The sequence below is a fragment of the Lepidochelys kempii genome, chromosome 1, assembly GCF_965140265.1.
Source record: "Lepidochelys kempii isolate rLepKem1 chromosome 1, rLepKem1.hap2, whole genome shotgun sequence".
Lineage (NCBI taxonomy): Eukaryota > Metazoa > Chordata > Testudines > Cheloniidae > Lepidochelys > Lepidochelys kempii.
Window position 1 is genome coordinate 123,939,330 of NC_133256.1, and position 12,185 is coordinate 123,951,514.

Sequence of the window (12,185 nt, forward strand, 5' to 3'; positions counted from 1 at the left end):
ACATACAATAAAAGGCTAATAAATGAACAGCTATATCCGGTATAGCATAGTCATTAATAAAATCTACAGTTGCTGAACATGCTAGAAGATGTAAAATATCGAGCAAAGATGAGACTTTCTCAGTCAAATTAATCCACCATTAAGGGTGAATTATCCCATTTGTCTACAAGAATGTGTCTACTATATGAAGAGAAAACCTAAGGACATGTACATGACTAGATGCTTCGAGCCCGATCTTGCAATAAGGTCCACATGCACAGACTTCTGTGCCTGCATGGACCCCCTAGCGCATTTGAAAGGGCTGCCCAAACAGAGCTCATTGCAGGATCAGGACCCAGTGTGACTCTGTACATCCTCACTATCATATTCTTGGGGGCAGATTCTGGTTGGTTTTTTTTCAGATCCTAGCTCCACGAGGTGCGGTGCAAATGTTCACCTCACCCATGAGAGCTGCTGGAAGCATTGTGCACAGCTCCTGCCACCCCCTTTGGAAAGGTGTCGCATGTACTCCACCACGTTCTGCTACCAGATGAGAAGGAGAAGGTAGGTCGATGGCGCTGCCCTAACTCTTACATTTTCCGCCCACTCGGATATGGCTAGTGCAGTTGTTTTCATTACCTGCACATAGTGCGTGCACTCCCTCAGAACAAGGACTGAGTTTGTGCCCAGCTCTTAAAAGGTGTGCAGTGAGTGAGAAGGATTCCTTGAATGCTCACCATGCAGGATGGGGCTCGGTTTAGCCAAAGAGATGGGCCCAAACTAGAGCCCCACATCCAAATACACCTGAATTGCCATGCCTTCTTGTTTCTCTAATGGACCTGCATAGGTTGTCCCTGAATTCTGGGAAAGTTGCAATCCAGATCCAGATTGGATAGTTTTGTATGTTATGCCAGGCAAGCCTGATTCTAACTTTTTACTCTACTCAGATAGCTTCTTTAAACTCATCAGGATCCTGTGTACCTTTTCCCGACACCATATGTTCCTACTGCATTATATAGTTTCATAAGATGACATACATGTCTTCATTCATACAGAACTTAAAACTCCCAAAAGAAACTGTATCACTGGCTGGTGGTTGCAGGCAAGTGTTCTGAGCAGAACTCAGATAATCTCTTTCATTCATGTTTGACAATTCACAAAGCTTTTCACTAGCTTCCTTCTCATCTTCCAGCTCAGTTCTCTCCTCAATGATGCACTCATGTTCTACACATTCCATCTTGGTGTGGCCCATTGCATTGTCAGTTTGGTCAATCCATTCCTAGGAGAATGAAAGGTTGGTGTCAGCACACTCCCTAATTTCATTTGAAACAAGCACAGGCTACACTGACCTTCATCATTGCTCCAGTAATGGCATGACCCCAGGACCTATACATTTGGGGGATGTCATGTTGGAGAGAAGGAAATAGCAGGCAAGCAGAAAATAAGACAAAAGCAAAAAACATGAATGCACACAAAGAACAAGGAAAACTTCAAGAAAATTACCACTGAGGACACCTTCAATGTTGGATTTAATTTTATATAGCACTTACAGTGATAGGTGCTTTCAACACACACTAGATGAATACATTACCTCCCTCTCCCCCTCCATTTGTCAGGGTTTTGCAAATCCTTTAAGCCAAGTCCTACCTCAATCAAAGCTTCAGTGGGAGATCTGCCTGATTAAGGAGTTCAGGATCAGGCCCTTTATTATTATTTTGTATCTTTTCAAACTTACCTTGGGCAAGTACATTTTTGACTCACAAGTAAAACATTATTATTGGTTTTCATTTTCATCACTGTTGTAACGGTGGCCCAGTAGCTATTATGCATCAGATAGTGAATATTCCTAATTATTTTGCCAGGCTGCTTTCCGGTATAGCATAGTCTAAATAGTAAGGTGCTGGGCAGATTCAAGAACATTCAAATAACAAATGCTCTTCAGGTAAACTACATACATTTCAACATTTCAATTTAATGGGAAGCAAACAAAAAGTTTGTTCCTCTGTCAGGCTGTGTGAAGATTTGCTGTTTCACAGCAAGCTGTGTGCTAAAGGATTGGAGGGCATAGTGGTAAATCAGGCAAGTTGGGAAACCATGGTTAGTTTTGTAAAGGACAAAGCCTTTTATGACAGGAGGGCTGGAAAGAGGATTGTACAATAATTTGGCCTGTTGTGATCTCTGCTTTTCATGCTGGCCACCATTGCTTCAGTCTTACCCTGTCTGTCTGTATGTTTCCACATATCTTCTCTTCTACTTTCACTGCAAACTCCCCTGGGCAGGAACTGTCTTTGTACAGTCCTTAGCACATTAAGTCCTCTTCTATGACTGGGTTCTCTATGTGCTAATACAGTGCAAATAAGTAATAATAATCATTCTTCTGTAAGACCAGGTGGTCACGTAGTAGAGCGAGAGGCTGCTTTTGGATCAGAGAGCACTGAGTTTAAACTTCAAAAGAGACCACAAAGGTAGGCTACATTTTTTAAATTATGTGCAAGGTAGGACTGTTGTGTTGGAATGAATGCAACCTCACCAAGGGAAGTTCAAGAGTGCTTGGATATTTACCTGGAAGTTTCCATTATGATCATTAAAGAGATCAGAAAATATATGCTTTGGGTCTGGTATAACAGGCATAACTGATTTCTGCAATCTGTAAACAGAACAAAACAAAGTAAGCATTCAGCTGCTCTAAACTCTGCCAGCTGGTAGCAGTCCCAAGGGAACTATCCACTGGCTGGGAATTACCTGAGCACAGCACATCCCGCCATGTCCCCTCCCTTCTGGAGTGGTAGTGTAGGAGCCAGTCATAGTAGCTGTATGCCTGCTATGGAACTGAGGCCTGTTTCTGCTTTTTTGCTATTCAGAGTGGCATAAACAGAATGAAGAGGAGAAGCAATTCTGGGCCTGTAACATCAGTGGACTTTCCAGTAACACTTATCTCCAGTAATGTAATTGTGGTTCAACAGCATGGGATTTTTCAGAGAGAAAAAAGGCTAATTCAGTGGTTTTGGCAGTTGGCAGCTTTTGTAGAGCTGTAATATATGTCCTGTAGATCTGAATTGATGAGCACAGGCATGCAAACCATAAATCTTAACATTGGCATCATCTTGCATGTGCTGATTTTGCTCATCAGTGCAACAGAGACTGATGCCAAGATCACTGGTGCTCTGATCGTGTCCAGTACTGAAGCAGGCAGTTGACGGAGAAACAAAGGAGTGAAAGTCAGCTTATCAGTAATAGGAAAAAACAGTTAGTTTGAAAGATTTAATTTTGGCTCTATGTAGGAGCAATAAAAAAAGTGGAACAGACAGCATTTTGCCCTGAAAAACTGTCTTTTAATTTCCTCTGGAAAACTACTCTAGTACTGGCCTACGTAGGCCTCGTAGGACTAGAAGAGTCACCTCTGCATCCTCACAATCACCCTTGTGGTCCTTGAAAATGAAAGGAAGAAAAGTCTGGGGAAGTACAAGGAAAGGAAGTTCCACGGTGCGGCATATCCGGAAGCCTGAATTAAGGTGTTGGCTTCCAGCTCCTCAGCATCCATTAAAGCTGACTTCATTATCAGATAAGTAAATGAGTGCCAAGTAGTCTAATCTTGAAGTCAAATCCAGCGATAGCATGGGAATTAAAGGTAGCTCCTTCCTGGCAGCCAGTGTTCAGATGGGATTCTACATTTGGCAATCTGAGCAGTTTCAAGTACAAATCAAGAGGTGCTGCAAGGCCACTGTATGGAATTTCATAGTTACTCTGGGAAGGACTGAGGCTGTCTACACGAGCGGTTCTTAAAGCCGGTCCGCTGCTTGTTCAGGGAAAGCCCCTGGTGGGCCGGACCGGTTTGTTTACCTGCCGCGTCTGCAGTGTGGCTGATCGCGGCTCCCACTGGCTGTGGTTCGCCGCTCCAGGCCAATGGGGGCTGCGGGAAGTGGCGCGGGCCAAGCGGCGGACCAGCTTTGAGAACCACTGGTCTACACTACAGACCTTACAATGGCACAGCTGTATCACTGCAGCTGCTGACTGTAAGGTCTCCCGTGCAGCCGCTCTATGCCGACGGGAGAGAGCTCTCCTGTTGGCATAATTAAACCACCCCACAACGAGTCAGCGGGAGAGCTTCTGTCGGTGAAACTTATGTCAGTCAGGGGTATGTTTTTTCATACCCCTGACCAACAAAAGTTTTACCAACAAAAGTGCTAGTGTAGACAAACCCTTAGCTTTCAAGGGCTAGAGCCCTCTCACAATTCACACATTGTTGGAAGGCTGGCAGAAATTCAGCTGGGAGAGACTGTCTTTCTATTTTATTTTTAGGTCATATTGATAATTGGAAAGAGATGGTTTGTGTTATATTAAATGGGCAGATGGGACCCTTTAAGGTCAAGCCTTCCAAAATGTAGCCATTAGCTGTATTATTGTTATTTGTATCACTGTAGTGCCTGGCAGCCCCAGTTATGGATCAGGACCCCATTGCACTAGGACAGGGGTTCCCAAGCTTGGTTTGTGGCTTGTTCAGGGTAAGAGATGCTTTGTTTACCTGGGCGTCTGCAGGTACGGCCACTCGCAGCTCCCAGTGGCCGTGGTTCGCCATTCCTGGCCAATGGGAGCTGCGAGCGGCCGTACCTGCGGACGCTCAGGTAAACAAAGTATCTCACGGCCCGCCAAGGGTTTACCCTGAACAAGCCACGGACCCTGAACAAGCTGGAAACCAAGTTTGGGAACCCCTGCACTAGAACAAATGTTTTTGTTCATGTAGCCTTGGTGCCCAGGGGCCCTTTCCCAGGCCCACCTGCCATGCTTCCACTCTTTCCTATTCTACTGCTTTGTCAACACAAGAAAGTTGTACTTGTTTAACTTAAATCAGTTTTTAGAATAATTTGCCTAAACCAATGCAAACTCTTGTATGGATGCTCTTATTTCAGTTTAAGGGTGGCTTATTTTGGTTTAGCTGAAACTGATTTCTAACTCATTTGAGCTAGACCAAAATAAAAATGTCCACACTGGGCTTCACCCCAGTTTAACTAAATGTGTTTAGTTAAACCAATGCATCTTTCTTAAGTAGGTGAGGCCATGGGGTATGTCTCCACTGCAATCAATGGTGGGATTGCAGCTCAGATAGGCATACCCCTGCTAGCTTTAATTTAGTTAGCACAGCTAAAATAGCAGTGAAGACAGGGCAGAACACACCCTAGCATGGGCTAGCAATGCAAGTACACAGTCAGGATTCTTGAAGCTTGTACAGCCTGCACCGAAGGCCAGGCTGCTGGGTCTACACTGCTATTTTTAGCAACCTAGTTAGATTAAAGGAAGCATGAGTATGCCTACCTGAGCTGCAAATCACACCTTTGATTGCAGTATAGACATAGCCTGAGTTACTTCACAAAACACACTTCTTCAAGGAGAATTTTAGTCTATGGTCACATATATATATGTTTGACTAAAGAGAAAAGACGGAACTCTTTGTATTCCTCAAGGTGCACACATTATTCACTGAAACACATTATCTCTTTCTTTTCACCACCACCATCCCCTCACGCATCCCTGCCCTATATTTGTCCCCTTGTATTGTGCCTGTCTTAATTTATGTTGCTAATTACCGTGCATAATGGTTATACAATAGAAATAAACAAACAATGATGAATATTCTCAACTGCAGCTTCTTTAAACATGTTTCAAGTTCCGTAATAGCTATCACTCTTGCAACATGCACCCTTTTAATATTTAGTACTGTAGCTCAAAAAGTTAACAGAAACAGCCTAAATTCTCCTTGGAATTGCAAGCCCAAAAGACTGTTTGCAAGACAGAATGCTCATAAAATGGATTTTCTTTTGAACGCTCACAGATGTTACGATTATGTTGCTTCCAACGTGCACCTCAGTGCCACAAAGTTTCAGTTTTGGTTTCTCATGTTTCATTTGTAATAGATCAGATGAGGCAGGAAGGCAAGTGAGGGAGTTGGTAAGAAGAATCTAGTGCCAATGTTTTATAAACCCCAGCCAGGAGATGCTATTTTTAAACTATCTTTACGATTTATAAATGAAAGAGAAAAGCAAATGCAGATGTCTTGGGGCTTTGATCCCACATTTGTCATTCAAGCAGTATTGTAAGTAAGGATTATTACAATAATACTATTTCCATGCAACGGGCCCAAAGTGCTTTCCAGGTACTACTGACAAAATCTTCACAACGTCACTGAAGGTTATGGTAGTCTTGTTAAGACCATTAAATAGATCAGGAGACTGCCACTCACTTCACCTCACCTATCCCCTGCTCCTCTACCACTATTTGAAGCTCTCCCATTTAATCACCCTTTACAACTTTTCATCTTTTACCTGCCTCCTTTTCTTGGTCATCCATTCCACCACCACCTCCCCTATCTTCCCCTTTAACATCTTTTGCACTCCTCCCCTTTACTTTTGTCATCTTTTCTTCTTTGTTACCCTGCCTTTCTCACCCTGTGGCTCCATCACCCTTCCAACTGTCACTCTTCAGGTAGAAGGAAATTCTCACCTTCTGTTCTTAGCTCCTCTAGTAGAAAGTATGTGTCTGCAGCTGCAGAAGCTCCCTGCTTCTATGGCAGTGAGGGTTGGGATCTCTGATTACAGGCACTCCAGAGATGTGCTCTCTACAAGTATGGCAGCAGGAAACTAAAGAGCAAATGACTGGGTCTGCAGTCTGCAGACTTTAGGCTGAAGGTGCCAATGATTCCATGGCATCATAAAGACCAGTGGGAGCCTATTAGGTTGGGGAGTATTTAATATTTAATTATTCTTTGTTTTCCAGTAATACCTACAATGTGCAAGGCACAGGACACAACCATAAGGAACGCGCCATCCCTGCCCTCAAGAATTTGCACTTTCAGAGGACAAACAACAATGGATGGTGGGAGAAGGAGAGGATCAAAATATGCACATTTTTTGCGTACGTTGCATTATCATGACACAAATATCAGTAGGGACCAGTAACACTTACCTTTGGCACTTGCGCACAAAAATCAGAAGGAGGATTATGACTAGAAGGGCTGCCAGCACAGAAATTAAAAGGATCACATTGTCTGACAGAGGCTTTTTTTTTATATCATCAGCACATGAATCTAGGAGTAATCACAAAAATAATATTTTAAAATGTCATGTTTCTATAAATGTAAATTTATAAATGTACCTATTGCAGATGTTCTCTTTAAAACAGTAGCAATGTTAGGTAAGAAACTAGACAAACTAATCGAAAACTGCAAAAGAAAATCACAGTTCCTTCGCTCTTGCAATGAAATGCTTTCTGGTGGTGTTAGACAGAGAAGGTGGGTGAGGTAATATCTTTTTACTGGACCAACTTCTGTTGTGAGAGAGGCTATGTCTACAGTACCGACCTCACATCAGCCCAGCTGTACCACTATAGCTGTGCTACTGTAAGGTCCCTGGTGTAGCCGCTCTGTGCCGAAGGGAGAGCTCTCCTGCTGGCATAATTAAACCACCCCAAGGAGTGGTGTTAGCTATGTCAGCAGGACTCCTGCCAACACAACACTGTCCACACCAGAACTTTTACTGGTGATACTTATGTCGGAGGAGGGAGGGGTGCCAACAAAAGTTTTACTGACAAAAGTGGTAGAGTAGATAAAACCAAAGGCAAGCTTTTCAGCTGACACAGAGCTCTCTTGCAGGTCTGGGAGACTAAGACCATATCTACACTACACAGTTGTGTTGACACAGGGCAGCTTACATCAACCTCACTCTGGAGGTGTACACAGTGCAATGCTCCTGCTGCCAGTTTAACTCACCTGCTACACCGACATAATAAAATCACCTTGACGAGAAGCATCGAGCTTAGGGCAATGTAGTTAGAGTGATGCAGTGTCAGTGATGCAATGACACCACATTGCTTACAGTGACTTCCAGGAGGTGTCCCACAATGCCCACCTTGACTGCTTTGGTCACTGTTTTGAACTCTGCTGCTCTGCAGCAAGGGACACAGGTGAACACCCCTCCCCTGTTAAAGCCCCGGGAAGTTTTGAACTTGCTCTTCCTGTTTGCTCGGTATGGAGAGATCACATAGCAACTGCCCAGCTGAGCATGCCGGCTCCATGCAGCAAACCCACTTCTGCCTGAAGTACATGGGAGGTGGTGGATTTTCTGGGTCTGTGGGGAGAGGAGGCTTTGCAGTCACAGCTCCGCTCCAGCTGCAGGAACTTGCTCAGGGTATGGAGAAGGGCTATGATAGGGACACACGGCAGTGTCCTGTAAAAATCAGAGAGCTGCAGCAGGCATAGCAGGAGGCAAGGGAGGCAAATAGTCACTTCTACAAGGAGGGGACTGGGGTCAGAATGGTGGTGAATAGCCCCTCCCCGCACATTGAGCTCCTCCTAAAGCCTTGTATTCATAATGCACAGCACAAGACTAAAGGGCAGTGTGGGATCCATGCTTTCTGACACAGATGGCTGGCTCGCAGGTTACCAGGGCACCTGAAAAGCAGCTGGAAACCTAGTAGGATGCCCATGCAATGCTGAGATTGAGAAACCTGCATCATGTGATGCTTACCTGCCCCATGAGGCACTGCAAACCCTTTCCAAATCACCCTGCAGCCAGTTGCACAGTGGGATAGCTACCCACAGTGCACTGCTCCTTGTGTTGATGCAAGAGCTGCTAGTGTGGATGCGCTCTGCCAACAGAAGGTGCATAGTCTGGACATGCAACAGCAGTTTAATTATGGTGGTGGCTGGATGTTGCCGTAACTTAAGTCGACTTAACTTTGCACTAAGAAAAGGAGTACTTGTGGCACCTTAGAGACTAACCAATTTATTTGAGCATGAGCTTTCGTGAGCTACAGCTCACTTCATCGGATGCGTACCGTGGAAACTGCAGAAGACATTATATACACACAGAGACCATGAAACAATACCTCCTCCCACCCCACTGTCCTGCTGGTAATAGCTTATCTAAAGTGATCATCAAGTTGGGCCATTTCCAGCACAAATCCAGGTTTTCTCACCCTCAGCCCCCACCCCCCGACACACAAATGGATTTGTGCTGGAAATGGCCCAACTTGATGATCACTTTAGATAAGCTATTACCAGCAGGACAGTGGGATGGGAGGAGGTATTGTTTCATGGTCTCTGTGTGTATATAATGTCTTCTGCAGTTTCCACGGTACGCATCCGATGAAGTGAGCTGTAGCTCACGAAAGCTCATGCTCAAATAAATTGGTTAGTCTCTAAGGTGCCACAAGTCCTCCTTTTCTTTTTGCGAATACAGACTAACATGGCTGTTACTCTGAAACCTAACTTTGCACTGTAGACATAGCCTTACTCAGAGTGTCACTGCTAAATACAAGGAGGAACAGATTGTTTATCATAAGTAGTTAACACATTTCAAGGGACCATTCAAGGTGAAGTGACCTGATAACACCCCTCCAGTCATAGGGAGGAAAGGAAGGGGGTGGAGAAAGCAGCTGGGAGTGCAGGGGATTGCTAGTGGGTTACAGATTGTTGTAATTAGCCATAAATCCAGTGTTTCTATTCAGTCTATGATTGTTAGTGTCTAACAAAGTTATGAATTTAAGGCTGTGGTATTATCCATTAGAAATAGCCTTGTGTGTGATTAAAAGGAGGTCTTAGGCATCATTTGGGGTATTCCATATCATGTTCAACAAACAGTACTGATTAAACAATAATGCAATAATTATGGACAATGGTACATGTTTCTACTCAAAATTGCCCCCCAAAATGACCTAGTTTTCACATGTAATCCCTGCTTTTTATTTCTCAAAAACAGAACAAACAAACAAGACCTCCAAATGTTTCATACCTAAACCCAGAGAGAGTTAGGGAGAAGACTACTGGCGCAGTGTGACGCATTTACAAACCTCCTGGAATTCTTAGTTTTCCTTGTAGTAAAAACCTTTTATTGTGCCAGCTCAGCACTCTAACTGGAGCAAATAGGGCTTGATTCACAGAGGGACTTGGGTGTTGTGATATTCAGTGTCACAACACCTCACTTTTAGGTGCCTAGAAAATCACAGGAACACACTGCAATCTACAAAGCCTGAGTTAGGCCCTAGCTCCTTACACAACAAATGGGGAGAAATACAGGCGTTAGACTGTGATTCATAAAAGCCGGCATCTGAAGTGGGGCGCTGCCTCAGCTAGCAAGGGAGATGCTGCCAAGAGGAGTGTGTGGTAAGCCCCGCCTTTCTCCTACAGATAGGTGCCTAAATCCAGATTGCAGGGAGGAACTTATCTCCACTAGTGATTTCCAGTTATGGGTCCTCTTTGAAGTCAGATGCCTAAGGAACTTTTTGCAAAAAGCAGAGGGGAGAAGAGCTATTCCCTCATAAATATTAGCCCAGTGATTAGAGTATTCACTAGGGATGTGGGAAACCACCAGTTCAAGTCTCCCTTCCATTTCTTGAAGAGAAGGGACTTGAACAGAGGTGTCTTATCACTCAGATGAGTGCCTAACAACTGGATGAGGGGATATTCTGATGTGGGGCTCTCTTAATCTCTCTTGTTGAAGCTGGTTTCATTTAGGCCACACACAGAGAGGGTTAGCACATACTCCCAGAATGTGAGAGACCCAAGCTCCAATCCCCTTGCTCCAATGACTCTTTAAGGAATTAGCCACAGTGGAACAGCTTCAATAGGAGAGACTGAAAGAACCATACATCAGAATACCATATAGCTCAGTGGTTGGGGCGCTCCTCTGAGAGGTAGCAGAGGCCTTTTCAAATCCTTTTTCCACAGCTGGTGGAAGAGGGACTTGAACCCAGGGTCTCCCACATGAATAACGTAACCACTGGGTAAAAGTTATGAGGGAGGTCCTCCCATGGCTGTTGTGTGTGAACTTCTCTGAGGGGCCTAAGCCAGTAGGTGGCCTTTGAGCATGCCTACCAACTCAGGCCCTGCACATGCTCTTGGGCTTTGGAAGAGATAGATGTCCAGACTCCTTAAGTGAGGCAGCTGTGCTCAATTCCAGGGGCAGAAACATAGGCACTGAAGGAAAGTCTTACTGAAGAAACTGAGGTGCCAAGTGAGTTGAGGTGCCTAGAGGGTTCAGTGGGAGTTTTGTGAATCACAGTGAAGCCTAAAACTAAACTCAGGATCCTAAACCCAAGACTTCTGCTCGTAAGTACTTTTGTGAATCTAGTCCATGAGCTTCTGCTCTTCGAAAGGTAACATAACTTATATATTGATATAATTTAAATATTATTTAATATTTAATATATTGGAATGACTGCATTATGGGTAAAGTTCCAGTTTTACACCCTACCCAACAACAGAGTTTTCCACCTGCCCATCTGGTCCATATTCACAAAAAGCCACAAGGAGAAGGGATGATGTCTCTAGACAGTACTTGGATTCAGACATTATGGAATTTTAAGAGACTCTTCTTGGCTTGCCTTTCAGATGTTATTTAGTATGCAGGCACTGAAAACTTTGGTATGGTCCCAGAGTGAAATCCTGGCTGCACTGAAAACAATCAGAGTTTTACCATTGACCTCAATGAGGCCAGGATTCCCACCCTAGTGTTTCGTGTAGACAGATTTTCCCCAGGAAGTTACTATCCCCATGTGTCAAAGTAGAGATATCTTTTTGGGGAGTTAGAAATCTGAGTCTCTCACAGTTCCTATAAAGCCTAGTGGATGGCACCTTGTGGAGATCTGATTTGAAGGTGTGTGGACTGAGTGACTGCCTGTGTTCATGTAACTACAGCAACTCTCTCTCTATTGGTTCATGGCACTCATTGGGAGTATTGCTTTCCAGCAAAGCGATAAGGAATAATCCAGACCTACTAAAGCTTGTGAAAAGTGTCCTCTAACTTAATGTGATCTGTCTTTGAGACTGTACTTAGAAGAACGAGGCACAGGATGGCACTAGGGGGTCTTGTTAGATCCAAAGCTTACCTGATGTTCACGTAACAGCTGCTGGCAAGAGTTCTGGTTTTTTCATTGTGCTTGGCGAGGAATGAGCAAAAGAAAAGGTCAGAGGCAGACCTAGCCAGACACTTGATATTCTGGACTGCACTCTAGAGGGGGCTGCATCTTGAGACCACCAAATACTGAAGCTGGTGCAGCAGCTGTAACACCAGCGATCAGTGAGCTCCACTGTCTGCCTGTTACTTTGTAGGTGGAATATAAAGTGTTGATTTTAACTTACAAATCCTTAAAAGTGAGCTGGCTACTTGGAAGACACCTTCTCTCAGCCTACACTGATAGAGTTCTCTCATTTTAAA

The 12,185-nt window shown here is 44.2% G+C and overlaps 1 protein-coding gene across 1 annotated transcript in view; it reads right to left on the reverse strand.

The window, feature by feature from the left end:
- Window positions 1-1,000: 1,000 nt before the first annotated feature.
- The window catches only part of CRLF2 (cytokine receptor like factor 2), a 30,199-nt gene continuing 19,014 nt past the window's right edge, over window positions 1,001-12,185 (reverse strand). The window contains exons 6-8 of the mRNA XM_073327755.1: window positions 6,937-7,057; window positions 2,542-2,626; window positions 1,001-1,258 (exon numbers count right to left, since the gene is read on the reverse strand). Coding sequence (XP_073183856.1) covers window positions 1,001-1,258; window positions 2,542-2,626; window positions 6,937-7,057 — 464 coding nt within the window. The remainder of the gene's footprint in view (window positions 1,259-2,541; window positions 2,627-6,936; window positions 7,058-12,185) is intronic.